Source organism: Jaculus jaculus, chromosome X (genome assembly GCF_020740685.1).
Source record: "Jaculus jaculus isolate mJacJac1 chromosome X, mJacJac1.mat.Y.cur, whole genome shotgun sequence".
Taxonomy (NCBI): domain Eukaryota; kingdom Metazoa; phylum Chordata; class Mammalia; order Rodentia; family Dipodidae; genus Jaculus; species Jaculus jaculus.
Window position 1 is genome coordinate 103,928,419 of NC_059125.1, and position 15,801 is coordinate 103,944,219.

A 15,801-nucleotide genomic window follows, 5' to 3' on the forward strand; every position below is an offset into this window, starting at 1 on the left:
TTCTGAGCTGTTTAAAGATCACGGAACTTATACAATATTCTGGTGATAAGAGTGCAATTCACATTTGTGTTTCTGAACAAATAAACCACAACTGGCTAGAACACAACTTGTGCAATCAGAATCTTCGTCTGAATTAAAGACACATGCTACATATTTCCACATTGATCAAAGTTAATTCAAACCACGTAGTTTACAACTTTGTAATATACAACAAGGTGAAAGGGTCTAGCGTTTTTGTGAAGCACACCATTACAGTTTGTATAACACCCTTTACACTACAAAGTCTTTTAGTCAACAGCTACTTAGACACAAAAATGCACTGTGTATCAAGTTGAATACAAAAGGAGACAAAACTATCCTTTTCCCCCAAGCCATGGTGGGAAATATTGCTGACCTCGTCCTTTGAAGCCTGCAGGATGGTTATTTCTTCAGTATAACATTATTACACTGGTAAGAAAATCTGTAATAACATCTGCATATATCAAGGATTTTAAAAAAATCTGATATGATTTTAGAGTCCGCATGACCAGTCACGTGACCTGCTCAAAATTGATTAGCACCGTTAAATACATAAACACACACATATGCATGTATGCATGTGTAAGCATATGTATGTATACACACATGCATATATGTATGTGATAGATCTTTTCTTTAAAAAATATTCTAGCCATAAGCTCACCCAGGACTAGGAGCCTGTTGAACTAATGAGATGATGGTTAAGATGGATTTCAAAATATTGGTCTATTTTGTCTCTCTTCAGTTTGTTTCATTTACCTTTTTTTTTTTTTGCAGCAGACAATATCATTTAGCTTGTGCTCAGTTTCCCTATAAGGGCAAGAAAATGTCAGGTAGCCACTTGTTTGTATACTGGAATACTAAGGTATTCCAAAATGTTCCCAAGTAGAAACAACAAGATTTAATATCACTTTCTAAAGCCCAACAGCTAACTTTTTTCTGACTAATCTCTGGGTTCAATGGAGCTGGCTACCAAGATTGCCTTTCAGGCTAGCAATTTGTGTTTCAGTTAAGGCATCACAACTGAAAATAGTTATTTCAACAATGGATGCTGTGGATGAAGGAATGCCACACTTGTAAGAACTCTCATCAAAAACTAATGTAGTGTGCTTTGCCCTAGTGGCAAGCAGGAAGAATCCAGCCAATTACCTCACAAACTAGAAAAGAATTTTTAGTTCTGAACTAGCAGGCTGTCACTTGTCACAGCAACTAATGTATAAGTGATAGCATTTCAATATTCAGTGACATGTCATAGTTTTAGAATATATACTTTGTAGTATAACTCTATTCATCACTTGATATATTGACTTCCTGTTTGAAAAATTATATATATTTCCAAAATTTATATATATATATATATATATATATATATATATATATATATATATATTTCACACACATGATCAATATCATAAAGGTCAACTTCCTCCAGAGTCATCTGTGATTTTTCCTGGGGATATGCCTCTCATTGACATCAGTAAGATTTCTTTGTATGCATTATGGAAGGCCTAGACCTACAAATGAGCTGGGCTCTACCTAGCATACCTGAATGGCAACTCCATCTTTACAGGTATAATATAAAATTATACCAACATAGTAAATGTGTTTCTATCAAAAGTATGTAGTGCAGAAAGAGATTCAAACTCTGTTATAGCATCTCTGAAATTCTAGCATTGTCTCCATGACATAAACTAATTTGAAATTATGTTATCTATGTACTTTTGTTTCACTAGATTATATTTATTCTATCTTTAGATGGTAGCTAAAATTGTTTCTGGCCAATTGTGACTTACTTTAACCTAAAGCTAACAAATTTAAATTAATACAAAATAGACAAATGTCTTTTTTGGTTATTTGCTCAAAATAAATTTTTTAGCTAAAAAAATACTTCAGAGTAAGGTATTTTGTCTAATCTTTTGTCCCTTGTATAGAAACAATAAAAGTTTACAAGAATATTTCTCTAAATTGCCTTTTTCTCACCCCCTTTTAATTCCGTTTAATTATATTCTTTTTGAAGGCACTAAATTCTGCATATGATCTCTTCCTAATACTTGCTGTTCTTCAAAATGATTTCTGGAGCCTATCTGAAAGGTAGTTTATGCTTTCATAAAACAGTGCTTCCATTTGTAAATTCAATCTCCAAAGTGATGAGTCAGTCTTTTCTAGGATAACCAGCACAGTAGGCATAATGGTTTCTTACTCTCTGTGACAAGCCCTATCATGGATCTTCAAATATTTGCTACTAAAACTAAAGCTCATATATTTCAACCATGGGGAAAGCAAGTACCTAATAATACAAATACTAGGCTGTCATAGCAAAGGGAATTTTAGGCAAATTCAAGAGTAATATACAAATACCTGAATTTGATATAAATTACTCTCAAACTCCACTATCAAAAAATGACTACCTTACTTAGGAAAACTAAAAACAAACGTAAATAAAACCCTCAAAACTGCTTACTTTCTTCCATCCACAGTCAAAAGAAGAGAGTAGGGAAGGAAGAAAAAGAAGAAAAGGAGGGAAGGACAGAAAGAAACCTGATTGAGATAGCAAAGCAAAAAATATAACTATTGTAAGGAAACAAAATTCCAAAAGTTGTATATGCTGCAAAAAAATCAATTATCTAAAATAATAAACAGGATCTTCTTAAATGCCATTTTCCTACCCGTTACCATGATGATCTTAATTGATGATGTTGAAGCTTCACCATGGCAACGGAAACTATCATCATAAAATGGTACAGTAAAAGAGATAGCTAGACCAAGAAGGTGTAGGGTCTCCTGGGAAGAGGTCTGCAGAGAGGCCGAGTGACTGGTTGTGCGGCTCAGTGTCAGGAATAATGGTTGTATGGTGGAAGGGGATGCCCGATGCCGTTTTGGAAGTGATGATGCTGGCGATGAGCAAGGTATTCAGCATAACTCAAGGTCATCTTTTCACTACGGTACCTGAAAGGAAGTTAGAGAAAAGAAAAGTTACTACCAAAAGACAGGTGATATGCTATTGTCAAAGCTAGGAGGGACCTAGAAGATATGGTTAAAGATTTGAAAATACCCTGAGAGAAGTAGGCACTTGCCCCATGATCACATAGTAGTAAGTGCCAAAGCTGAGATCAGAACACAGGAATCCAAATTCCTCCTTCTGTTCTACTACAACTTCTTTAAATTATTCTAGAAATGCTCTGTAGTACCCTCTAGTCTGGTTCACTAGCAGGAAGGAAAAGGGGAGTCAATCTTTGACCATTCATCTCATTCATACTTGACTATTTTTTCTTCAGAGATCTTCCACCTCTCCCCTTTTACCATTCCTTTCTTTGTCCACACATGAACTTGGGTTTTGCCACTAAGTAACAACTTCAGCCTAGTACTAAACCCTTTTCCCCCTGTATCCATTACTTCTCAATAAAGTAATAATTTCCCCCTTTGATCTCTTTCTCTTAAGATCCTGAGCCCAATGCTCTTTGGTTGTACTGCCTTTCTTACATGGAAACAGCTGTCAGAGGTTGCTTCAATTCTGTTGGACATTTTCATGATTATACTACTCACCACTGACTTTGTGAAGCTGTCTCCTCCCATGGCTTCTCTGCACCTTCATTTCACCTGGTTCTATTGCTGCTTCTCAGATAGCTTCTCATCTCTTTGACTGCTGCTCCTACCCATGCCTTGAAGTATTTTCCTAGGTTCTACATTGAGGTGTTTACACTTGACCCTCTGCCCCCAAGTAAACCTAATCCTTACAGCTTCAACTTTGATTTGCTCACAGATTATCCCAAATCATGATCCGTACTATACCTGCACATTTTCAGTGACCTGCTTGATGGTTCTCTATGGATACATTAGGGAGTACTTTAAATCCAGAACTGAAACATACACCTAAGTCTTCTTCAGATGACCTTGATCCTTCTTATGTAGATTAAACCTCTGACTTGCTCATGCCTAAATGATGACCCAGTACTTTGAGCAAAAGAGGGAGGGAGAGAGAGGGGGAGAGAATGGGCATGCCAGATTCTCTAGCCATTTCAAACTAACTCCATATGCATGCACCACCTTGTGCATCTGGCTTATATCGGTACTAGGGAATAGAACCTGGGTCCTTAGGCTTCGCAGGCAAGTGCCTTAACCACTAGGCAATCTCTCCAGCCCAGTGCTTTGTTTTTATCCACAACCTGTCTCTGCCTTTCTTCCTATTGCACTGATAATGTGCTGGTTGAAGGCCCTTATTATACTTTGTTTGGCTTCACTTAGACAACAACAATCTTCCTAACTCATTTTCCTATTTCCAGTTCAAATCTTATACTCCCCCAAGTCCATTTTAAACCCTACAATGACTACCAGATTGCTACAGAATCAGGTCCAAACTCTTTGGTCTGGAATCTCAGACTTCTGTGGTCTGATTTACCTTATCTTCTGGGTCATATTTTCCTAGAACAGTCTGTCTATGCATATTGAAAGATCAGCCAAATTAGAGTTTTTCACATAGTACTTAGAACTTTATTTGTACTTTATTACCCATACACCTAGACTCACAACACATTTTCAGGGAATCCCTTCCCTCCCTCACTTTTTACCTGTCAAATATTCTACCCATATTTTAAGCCTAGCTCTAGATATCCAACTTCTCTTCAAAAGTTTCTGTTAGCCTGTGAGTTTTTTTTTTCTCACTTAATGATCTCATACTATCCATCATATTCAACCTTATAGTAGTAATTTTTTCATGCATGGTCTTTTATTCCCTGTAAGTCGCAACCTCTAAGAGAACAGAAATGGAGGCATTTTCATATTTGTAACTGCTTAGAGCTGAGAATCATCCATTTCTAGACTACAGACATTTAATGAGTTTCCTGGAATTGAAATAAATGGAAACAATAAGCCATTTTCCTAAAATGCTTAATATTTTCCTTCTTAAATAAGTGCCATATTATTACATGCTAAAATTTATTTATCATTCAAGGTTAGTTTAATTGTCCTTTTCAATAATATTTCATAGTAGACTTCTATTGCTGCCAAAATTTTAAAGTTAAATTCAAATTTTAGGACTGCTTATCAAATCTACGGGTTCTGCTAAGCAATGTCAAAAGTTAGTGAATAGCTAATTCTGGTGCTTTCTCTGAAAAGATAGTCAAAGTCTCAGAAGGTTGGTTGTACAAAACTAGAGTAATCATGGGGAATTAAAGATAGAAAGGATAGACTTGTATATCATGAAAAATTTGCTGTCAGACAGAGTTCCACTGTATCTACTCTCAATATAGCCTAGCCATTTGTTTCTACAACTTCAGAAAAGAAAAGCAAGTGTACCTAGAGAGGCCAAAGAAATCAAAGGGCTATAGGCATACACTTGGAAATATACTGGTTAGTCTTGTGCTAGAGAATGCCTCTGTGTACCTGGTCAGTTTTATGGTTTTCCTGAATTCATTAGTAATTGGCGCTTTGTATCCTCCTTTCCTCAGTAAAGAGTCTATGGTCTGAATATGGTCCCATCCTGTGGAAAGGAGATCAGATAAAGTATCAGTCAAGCACATGTTGCAAGAACCTTTGGATAAATACAAAAAGACTTTATAAAGGTCAGCTATTATTGTTACCAAATACCACTTATTCCTTTGGTTCTAGGAACAGTAGTACAGAAGAGCTAAGAGTTCATCTTGTACAGAAGCAGGTTCATCACAACATACCTTAAATTCTAGCTATCAACAATGTCTATGAACACTGGCTTCATTATCTCAACCACACTCAAAAGCAAGGGGTTGAAGAGACTAGCAGAAACTGTTCAGTTATGTTTCTGTAACAAACCACAACCACTCTCACATAGTGACATCTTGAAAACAGGGGGAAAGACCTAAATGTCACTGTGTCAACTAACTAATATTTAAGGCTCCCACACTATCTCATCATAATTGCTGATCTTAATCGTACATTCTAAAACCGATTGGCCATATTTGTGTGAAATATTCAAGGGCATTTTCTTGGTTCTGAAGTGAATGGGAATCTGATATCTGAGGCCTTCTTTTATGTATGCTTTATGAAGTCAGTGATGATGCAGTGTTAAAAACACTTTTCTAAACCTTCACATAACAGCCTGCAAGATTAAATTCCTCATTTGGGAGGCCAATGCCATTAAATGTTACTGCTACATATCTCATGTTAATATGAATATACATGGGAAAACTAAATTTTAAATGCTTCCTGTTGAGAAGAAAATCTTGGTAAAATAAAAATAAAACATATTCACTTGAACTGATATGAAAGTAGAATTTAGTTGTGGCTGGGGAAAACAAAATACTATTGTGAAGTTTTGTGTTACTGTATTGGCTCACAAAAGTTTGTGCTATTCCTGTGAAATAAGAAAATGTTGGCTGGCTATGAAGCAAATACCAAGCATATATAATAATTCTGTATGAATCCAAAATGCTCTCAATCTTAATTTCAGTAACCTACAATTTCAATATTAGCAGAATTAGTAATAGCAATCACATAAGAAGAAAACAATTTGATACTGATAATGATATGGAACTATATGGTTGTCTCTCAAACTAAAGACTTGTTTATATGCCATCAATGCTAATTATAGCATAATGGATCACTGGAAAATGGTGTTTTAACTTAGTAGCAAATTATTGCTTAAAATACAACCCAACTTTTACCAATCTTTGTTTTTTAAAGTATATTTGTGAATTTGTGCTGCCAAACTTCGGTGCAAAGATTCAACTTTTGTGTGAGCAATTAGCCAATTTGATGCAGACATTGCAGAGGCAGTGATGGAAGAGTTGGTTATTGTGATTTGACATTGATCAATTATCAGGCATAACTGCAAGGTCAGTCATTGCATTTCAGTTTGTTTAAAATCTTCACTAGATCATATGAAAGAAAGTACAACAGTGACCTTGCTCCTTTGCAACCTCCGGTAGGTAGGTGGCGGTGCGTTTTGATCCTTTTTCATTGATGAATTCTATTCTAATGCCATGCACACCCACCTGAAAAAAATTGGCAGTTTTATTAGTACAGACTTCTTCATAGAAACAGAAAGAAAAGGTTATAATTTAACTTTCAGTGCAGTTCTTTCTTTCCCTTACTTTTAGAAATGCATATCAGTCTTCTCTTACCAAGACTTTCATTTCATGTTCTGAAGGTCATTAAGATGCCCATGGAGACTGGAAATACTGATTTTTCTGTGCCAAGCATGTATGGTATTATGCTATTCTGTTTAGGAGACTGGAAAAACTTATTGTGTGGCTATGCATAGAGTAGTACAGTTGATGGCAAGAATCCTGTCCCAACTTCCAATTGTAACAATGAGAAACCAAAGGGAAATGACTTCAAATAGACAGCCAATAGTCATCCTGTTGGCAGGAACACTCAACTTTTCCAATTACATTCAAAATTTTCTGAGCTAACACCCTCCCTAACTCTAGTTCCTTTAACACATTAAGTCATTTGTAGACAAGCAAACACTGTCAGATAAGACTGAAAGAACAGGCTGGGTAGAGTGGTGCACTTGGAAGTCAGAAGCCAGAGGATCATGAGTTTGAGGGGAGTATGAGCTACATACTGAGCTCCAAGGCAGCCTGTGCTGCAAACTGAGACCTTGCTAAAGAATATAGACTAAAAAATAAAACTAATAGAAAAAATCTGATTGTACATCATACAGTATCATCCAATTTAAGAGCCATAAAGACTTCAAATTACCTTGGAGTAGAGTATTTTTGCACATCTTCTCTATTATCCCAGAATCCACTGCAATTTTTAAAGTGTGAAACAAACTTTTGATAGTCTTCTAGTAGGTATGGGGAATTTGCCTTTCATTTGATTAGCATACAATTAAAAGGAAGCTGCCCTTTCCTCTCATAGCAATGAAAAATTATTCAAAGTTCTTTGAAAACACTAGTAAGAAAAAAGTGAAAATTTAAAAATCCATTCTATTCTCCCTCATCTCTGGTGGCCTTAGATCAGTAGTTCCCAAATGGAGTGTCAAGCTGCCCAAGGTACTAGAGGGTAAATGTAAGACCAGGTACACAGGATTCCCAGGATGGAGGGTCCTGTCAGAGCAGGTGAGAGAAGTCATAGGCCTTTGATCTTTTGGAGTGTGTGAATATGAAGGTCTAGAAGAGGAAAGGGGTCCAATGAAACCCTCTTGCTGCTTTTTCACTTAGGCTGAAATTTCTTTTGTGTGTGTGTGTGTGTGTGTGTGTGTTTTCGAGGTAGGGTCTCACTCTGGCCCAGGTTGACCTGGAATTCACTATGTAGTCTCAGGGTGGCCTTGAACTCACAACAATCCTCCTATGTCTGCCTCCTGAGTGTTGGGATTAAAGGTGTGTGCCACCTGGAAAATTTGCATTTTTTTTTAAATTAGGCCAGACCTGGTGGCACACGCCTTTATTATTATTTTTATTTATTTGAGAGCGACAGAGAGAGAGAGAGAAAGAGGCAGAAAGCAAGAGAGAGAATGTGTACGCCAGGGCTTCCAGCTGCTGCAAACGAACTCCAGATGCGTGCGGCCCCTTGTGCATCTGGCTAACGTGGGTCCTGGGGAATCGAGCCTCGAACCAGGGTCCTTAGGCTTCACAGACAAGCACTTAACCACTAAGCCAACTCTCCAGCCCAAAATTTCCATTTTTAAAGGAAATGAAAAGTCTTCTGGCAAATCCTGTTTGCTCTGTCTTCACACATCTATCCATTATAGCCTGTCAGACCTTCTGAGCAATTTCTTTTTTTTATTAAAGCATATCTCTATTGCTATTCCTTCTATCTATTTAATATCAATATTCTGATGAAGCTCTCCATGCTAAAAATGCAGCCAGGATGGTGGTTTAAAATCTGAAAGAGTAAGGCTGCTGAGACCTTGTAGAAAATGACTGTGGACAGCTGAGAAGAAATATGAGTGCTTAGTTATCAAACACTTCCAGGACAGAGGACATGTACCAATTGTCCCAATGCCTAACATAGCACTGAGACAATGACAAATTTGTAAAACTTTATACTGACTTCCTGATTAGTGACTTTGAATGTTTTTTCTTTGACAATATCATATTCTTCATAATTGGCCTTTCAAAGTACACAGCACAAGTAATTTATACTGCATCATTCACTGAAGTGAATTTTTAATCTTCACTCTTATTTATCAAAAATTTATCCTGTTAAGATTGAAAATAATTTTCTTGTTTATTAAGATGTCAAGTCAAAACTATGGGTGGAAGACTGTTTCCTTATCTGTGAAATGAGAGTGCTAGACAAAATCAGTGATATTTAGCTATCTGGAAAGGGGAAGGGGGCTTGAAAAGTTCTAAACAGAAGAAAGTTGCATATTTCAGCAAGTATAGTTTGGGAAAGGAACACTTTCCTTGCAAGTTTTTTTTTATTGTGGTTGAACTTGATAAACTATAATAATCATTCAAGCTCTGAAAAACTGTGGCTAAATATTAGGGAAAATAGTCAAGTGGAGGGTTAATTAAGACACATAAATCCTTTCTCTAGAGAAACACATTCTCTGTTCTTTAAAAGAAATCTCAGAGATTTTAAAGCTAGTAAATGAACACTTAAAAGAAGCCCAGACTGATTATCTGCTATGTAGACTAAATTTTGATAAAGTTGTTTATGCGAAGTTAGATCAAAATTGAAAGCCATGTTGATCATAAAAAATACTACTCACAGATAAGACTGTTTATTATGAGAAAAGCCCACCATGAAATTTGATTTAAAATATAAAAATTCTCCAAGTTTGGTTTTATACATTTACAACTTTTCTTTCTTTTCTGGGTTCCTATGATCTGAACAACTGGAAGTTTCTATTAAATATGGCAATTTTAAAGTAAATGCTTCATGAAAAGTAACTTTATTCTTAGATAAGAAATATACTCCACAAAGCTAGCAAGTCAAGACTAGATTAGTACATTCTTTTTAACTGGCAGTATCAGGAGAATGGTAATGATGCTCTGAACAGAATCAAAGCATGCTCATTTTTTGTTACATGACGAACTCAACAGTATTTTCATTATTCTTAGAACCATGGATTCTACCAAACAGTCATATGCTGCACAATTAAAGCAGTAAAGTAAAAAATGGCCTGCTGTGGAGAGTGACCAATTCTGCCAGCCTGCGGAAATCAATGGCTTTGCAAATTAAGTCATCTCTACTGAAATGAGAACCCAAACTGATTCTGCATTGTTTCATGCAGGAATCTGTCCCAGCCACAACTCTAAGCATGTAACCCTCATGTATATTCACTGAATCCCCCCTTGATAAATGGGAGCCCTTTGGCCCAGCTGTTCCAAAGAAGCAAAGGCTATAGTTGTAGCTAACAGTTAGATAAGAGATCAGCTATGTAAGGTCATGGGATTCCCTGAAGTAACTCTACTGTAAAATTATTACAGTAACTTTGTACAAATGGGAAGAGAAAGTGTCTAAGAGAGCCACATTAACCAAACATACCCCTAACTAACTGTTCCACTCTCCAAAATATTGCCAAGTAGGCAAAAACTGGAGACTTACTAATCTAGCCTCATAGGAGTCTACAGGTCATTTCAAAATTGTTAGAAAGTCTGAGAAAAAAAATGCTGTTAAGGTCTATCAGCTGTGATAATATTATTTTAATCAAGGCTATACTTTTGCTAAGCAGAGCTATAAATCAACCTGAATGGCAGTAAATTAAATGTAGGACTTATAGATAAGAGGATATGGAATTAAACATAGCTGTGTCTCTGTGTGTGGAGAGAACATTAATACCAGTTCAACAGATTCCTGTTTCATGATAAAAAGAAAGCCACATTTATTATGAACCATTCCCATAACAAATGATTTCTCTTTCATTAATGCTATTATACAATCGTTTTTAACATTATTTGGAATGATTATATATCAAGATTAATGTTAGACCCTAAAATATATCTTGATTGTTCCCGAGTTTATTATCCAGTTTGGGGATTATGTATCCCCTCTCCACTGGTCTCAGCCCCACCCTCTTTCCTCTTATCCATTTCTCTTTGTTCATTCTATGAGAGAGCATGTGAGCACAGAAAGAAGAGATGCATGCAAATTAATCAATTTTGTGATTCAGTAAAAGGTTTGGTAGATGCGACTATAAATAATGGCTGGAATGAAGCACTATGACTATCTGCAGATTGCATTTATCCTTGTTATCTGGCCCCTTGTTAGAAACGTTGCTTCACTTAAAATTATTATTCCCTAATGCAGTGACTTTCAACACAAGAGCATTAAGAAAGTGCCCTCTCCCACCCCATTATAATACATGGTCCAAATGATGTTCTCCACAATTGCACAATCAAAGCTTAATAAACCCTAGTCTAGCCATAAGGTAAGTGTTAGTCCTGTAATCTACCAGCAGCATTATAAAAGGGTCTCACTTTTACTGGTGAGCCTAATCAGTGAGTGGATAATCTAAATGGGTTGAAACATGAAAGATTCATTTGGCTAAGAGCATAAATGTGTATAAAATGTGCTCTGGCTAAGTTGAGTGAGTGCCATGTGAACCTTTGACCATCAAGGTCCACAATTACCACACTGTCCTCACCCTCAAAGTTAAACCTGTTCCCAATCTTACCTTGGCCAAGAGAACCAATCAGTTTCCTTAGGTGACATCACATCAGTATCACGGCCAATTCCATTCACTCCCACTTCAGGACCTAACATTGTGTTTCTCCGCAAAAGTATAGCCATGGCACACCCTACTCATTTTTAGTGAGTTGCTTTTGAATTGCATGAAAAAAATATCTGGAGGTCAGAAAATTAAAAGTTGTTTGACATGCCTTTTTGTATGAAATCACTTGGCAAAAATATGCTATTTAATTAACAATGCATCCAGTTACTATTCGTTCACATAAGACTGGCCTGCCAGGGCCAATATGCCAGGACTCAGTTCATAATGAGATGAGCTAGGGTGTTTGGCACACTTCCGACCCTCTCAAGACTGGCATCACTGATGACACACAAAACAGACTAGGATATTGTGGCCAGAAACAAACATTACATGGGAAAGTCCACTGATTTGACTGAGAGTAAGGGGTGTCTCATATTCCGAGAAGGAAAATTCCTAAGTTCGATTTCTCAAGACAACAGCAATCCAAAATCCACAACACCTACAGTGCTGTACACTGTCATCTCAAACTCATTTGTTCACACTACCTCCTGCCCCACCTCAGTTCAGCCTTGTGACAACAGTGATTCTTTTTCCTAGGGACTAAAAAGGAGATGGCTTAGTAGATAAAAGCTTTTGCCATGTGTAGCAGTTACCTTGTCCTGGCTGGCACAAAACACCTGACCAGAAGCAGCTTATGAAATGAAAGGGTTTAATTTCAGCTTATAATTTTGATGAAAATTTCATTGTGGCAGGGCAAGCATGGCAAGAGCAGACAGCAGGGCATCACATCTTGGCACATTAGCTGGGAGAAAGCAGCAAGAGTAAGTGAAAGCTGAACATCCAATGGGAATATACTAACAAACCTCAAGGGTTATCTCCAATGATAACACCTTCTCCAGGAACGGTCTATCTTTCAAAGGCTCTACATGGTAGGGATCAAGTATGAAGCTTAATCAAAAACACATGAGGGGCTGGAGAGATGGCTTAGTGGTTAAGTGCTTGCCTGTGAAGCCTAGGACCCCGGTTTGAGGCTCAGTTCCCCAGGACCCACATTATCCAGATGCATAAGGGGGCACATGTGTCTGGAGTTCGTTTGCAGTGGCTGGAGGCCCTGGCGTGCCCGCTCTCTCTCTTCTCTCCCTATCTGCCTCTTTCTCTCTCTGTTACTATCAAATAAATAAATAAAAATAAACAAAAATATTTTTAAAAAAACACATGAGGCTAATGGGAACATTTGACATTGAAATTACTGTACCATGTAACTCAAGTACCTGAGTTCTACTTTCCAGACTTTATTTAAAAAAGCTCAAAGCTATTATAGGCTTCTGTAATCCCTGTGTGCATATGGCAAAAAGGAAAGTGGAGATAGAATTTCCTCAAAGCTCCTAAGGGCTCAGTGAACAACAATGCGAGAGAGACCCTTCCTCAAATGAGGTCCAAGGCAAGGACCAATCTGAAAGTTGTCCTTTGGCCTTGGCCCACAAGCCATGTCACACATGTGCCCGTCTATCCTAAGTAAAAAAATAAAAAAGGATATTTTTAAAAAGAAACTTTCTCCCAGTGAAAACAAATTCAACATAAAAGGATAATACTTCAAACATGGGCTTATTCCAAGTTTGTACTCTTGAATAGTAATGCTCTTAGTAAGAAAAATGATTTTTTAATTCTTTTTTATTTTATTTTATTTTATTTTTTTTTTTGTTTTCCAAGGTAGGGTCTCACTCTAGCTCAGGTTGACCTGGAATTCACTATGTAGTCTCAGGGTGGCCTTGAACTCATGGTGATCCTCCTAGCTCTGCCTCCCGAGTGCTGGGATTAAAGGTATGTGCCACCATGCCGAGATTTCTTTTTTAATTTTTTTCTTTCCCTTCTCACAAATTTTTAAATCCTCTCCTTCATCTTACTTCTACCGAACTCTTCTTTCCAAGTACTAAAATGATTTTTTTTTTGTTAATTTTGTTTTTATTCCAAGTAGGTTCTGATTGTAGCCCAGGTTAGCCTAGAACTCATTCTATAGTCCCAAGTTATTTCTAGAACTCATGGCAATGTTCCTACCTCAACCTCACCAGCCCTGGGAATAAAGGCATGCAACACCACATTTGGCTCCAAAAATTATAATTTTAATTGCAGAAGCTGATAAGAAATTTGTCTCGAACCTATTCAATGCTTTCTCCCAAATCTGGTACTTAAAAAGAATAATTCAAACACCATATTATCTAGATCTCTCCATGAAAGCCTCACAGCATGTGGCTGCATCACTACCCCCACAGATTTGAGGAGCAAATCTGAAGCTCTGCGGGTACCCTTCTGATTAGTATGACCCCTTTGCAATCTGGCTACATTGAAAATTCAAAGTGTTGCTGTGATTCAGATTATTATTTTTTTATTTTTTGTTACTTTTTATTTATTTATTTGAGAGTGACAGACAGAGAAAGAGGCATATAGAGAGAGAAAGAGAAGATGGGAGCGACAGGGCCTCCAGCCACTGCAAAGGCACTCCAGATGTGTGTGCCCCCTTATGTATCTGGCTAATGTGGGTCCTGGGGAATCGAGTCTCGAACTGGGGTCCTTAGGCTTCACAGGCAAGCCCTTAGCTGCTAAGCCATCTCTCCAGCACAGATTATTAATTTTTTTGATTCACCAGCTTCCACTTTTGTAAGCCATAACTATGAACATTTTTACAAGAGTTCATGCATGCGCACACACGCAGGCACACACACCTTCATGCACAAACACACTGTTCACACACACCATTACTTTTCTCCTTGGAAACATGATGGGGAAAATCAAGATGGCCTATAGCCTGTGATCCTAGTACTACATCGAGATAACTTTTACTTAAGTGACATAAAAAAAAAGTATTATCTGGACCAACAGAGATCCTAATGAGATCTATATTTTAGTCAGCTTTATTCTAGTATGTGCCTAGTTCTTAGAGCTCTCCTTATTTACAAATATTCTCTCAAAAGCATTTGTAGAAGATAGACTAGAAACATAAATCAAATCAATAACTGATTATAACTCCATCACTTAGACACAGATAACCTTTTGACATAGTCAACTATAAAAAGCTTTCCTTCATCATCTGTCTCGGCTAAAGGGTATTTTTTTTCTTGTTATTTTGTGTAAACAACTGCAAAAGTCCCCTTGAAAAAAATACATATGTGTTGTTCCATTCTAAAATTCATGCAAATTAGTCACCTTGAGCTTAGTAATAAATTAGTACAGTCCCCATGGACCAGTTCTTGGCTTTTGCAGAGCTTACTAAAGAACTAATTAGTACTAATTTTGATTTATGTAGGAGAGTTAGACATCTTGTCTATCAGGAACACAAGCCTGCCAATTTATTCACAAAAGCTAATGAATAAATATCTGATAACATTTATCTTAACTAATAGCTTGACACACAGCTATATAATACCTGAATTATCCAATAATCACCCCATGAACTTTTAAAGAATTAGTTAAGATTTTAAATAAAGCAAGAGTAATGAAGAAGTGCTTTGAAAAGCTATAAAACCAGACATATTAATATACCATTAGCAATGAAAGAAACTATTTTTATGGTAGGGTTCACAAAGAGCAAGTGACAACTCAGAGTATAATTAAGGAAAAATAAACCACTTTTATATCATAATCAATTATGAGAATTCCATAAAAATTGAACATCATAAAGCTTCCCATACAAACTTTAGGCAACACAGGTCATCTTTAAATAAAAAACCTACTTTTCACAGTAAGATGTAAAAATGCATTCCTACAGAAAGAAATGAGGAAGGAAGAGGGTGAATTTATATATGAGAAAACTAAAGTTATACTTTGTTTTCAAAGCCTAGTGCCATACTTAGTTTACTTTCTAGAGGTGGGGGCAAGGCCATCTATTAGCACACCTACTCAATATGAAATGTTTGCCTATGAGAAATTAAGATAAGTCTTATTTCAGTTAGCACTGTACATTGACAATCTGACTCAATATGAGGTAACAGTCTACAAAAGAGATTTGTTTCTTAAAAGGTACATGTGGGTTGAATTTATGAATATGAATTCATCTTGTGTTCATGAGGAAGACAATAAAGAAAACCTATGTTGAGTCCTACAAAGCAAAATAACTACTTGTAAAGTATCTACTTGTAAAAGAAATTATCCCTCCCTAATGCAGTCATTTCAATTAGATTTCAATTAAACAAACATGACTTAAAAGT

At 36.7% G+C, this 15,801-nt stretch overlaps 2 protein-coding genes across 4 annotated transcripts in view; one reads left to right on the forward strand and one right to left on the reverse strand.

Annotated features, from left to right (window-relative positions):
* The window catches only part of Tmem164 (transmembrane protein 164), a 498,963-nt gene that overhangs the window by 222,888 nt on the left and 260,274 nt on the right, over window positions 1–15,801 (forward strand). The gene's annotated exons all lie outside the window — the stretch shown is intronic.
* The window catches only part of Ammecr1 (AMMECR nuclear protein 1), a 125,089-nt gene continuing 110,704 nt past the window's right edge, over window positions 1,417–15,801 (reverse strand). The window contains exons 4-6 of the mRNA XM_004659136.2: window positions 6,893–6,983; window positions 5,398–5,494; window positions 1,417–2,964 (exon numbers count right to left, since the gene is read on the reverse strand). Of these exons, the coding sequence (XP_004659193.1) occupies window positions 2,850–2,964; window positions 5,398–5,494; window positions 6,893–6,983 (303 nt within the window). The 3' untranslated portion in view covers window positions 1,417–2,849. The remainder of the gene's footprint in view (window positions 2,965–5,397; window positions 5,495–6,892; window positions 6,984–15,801) is intronic.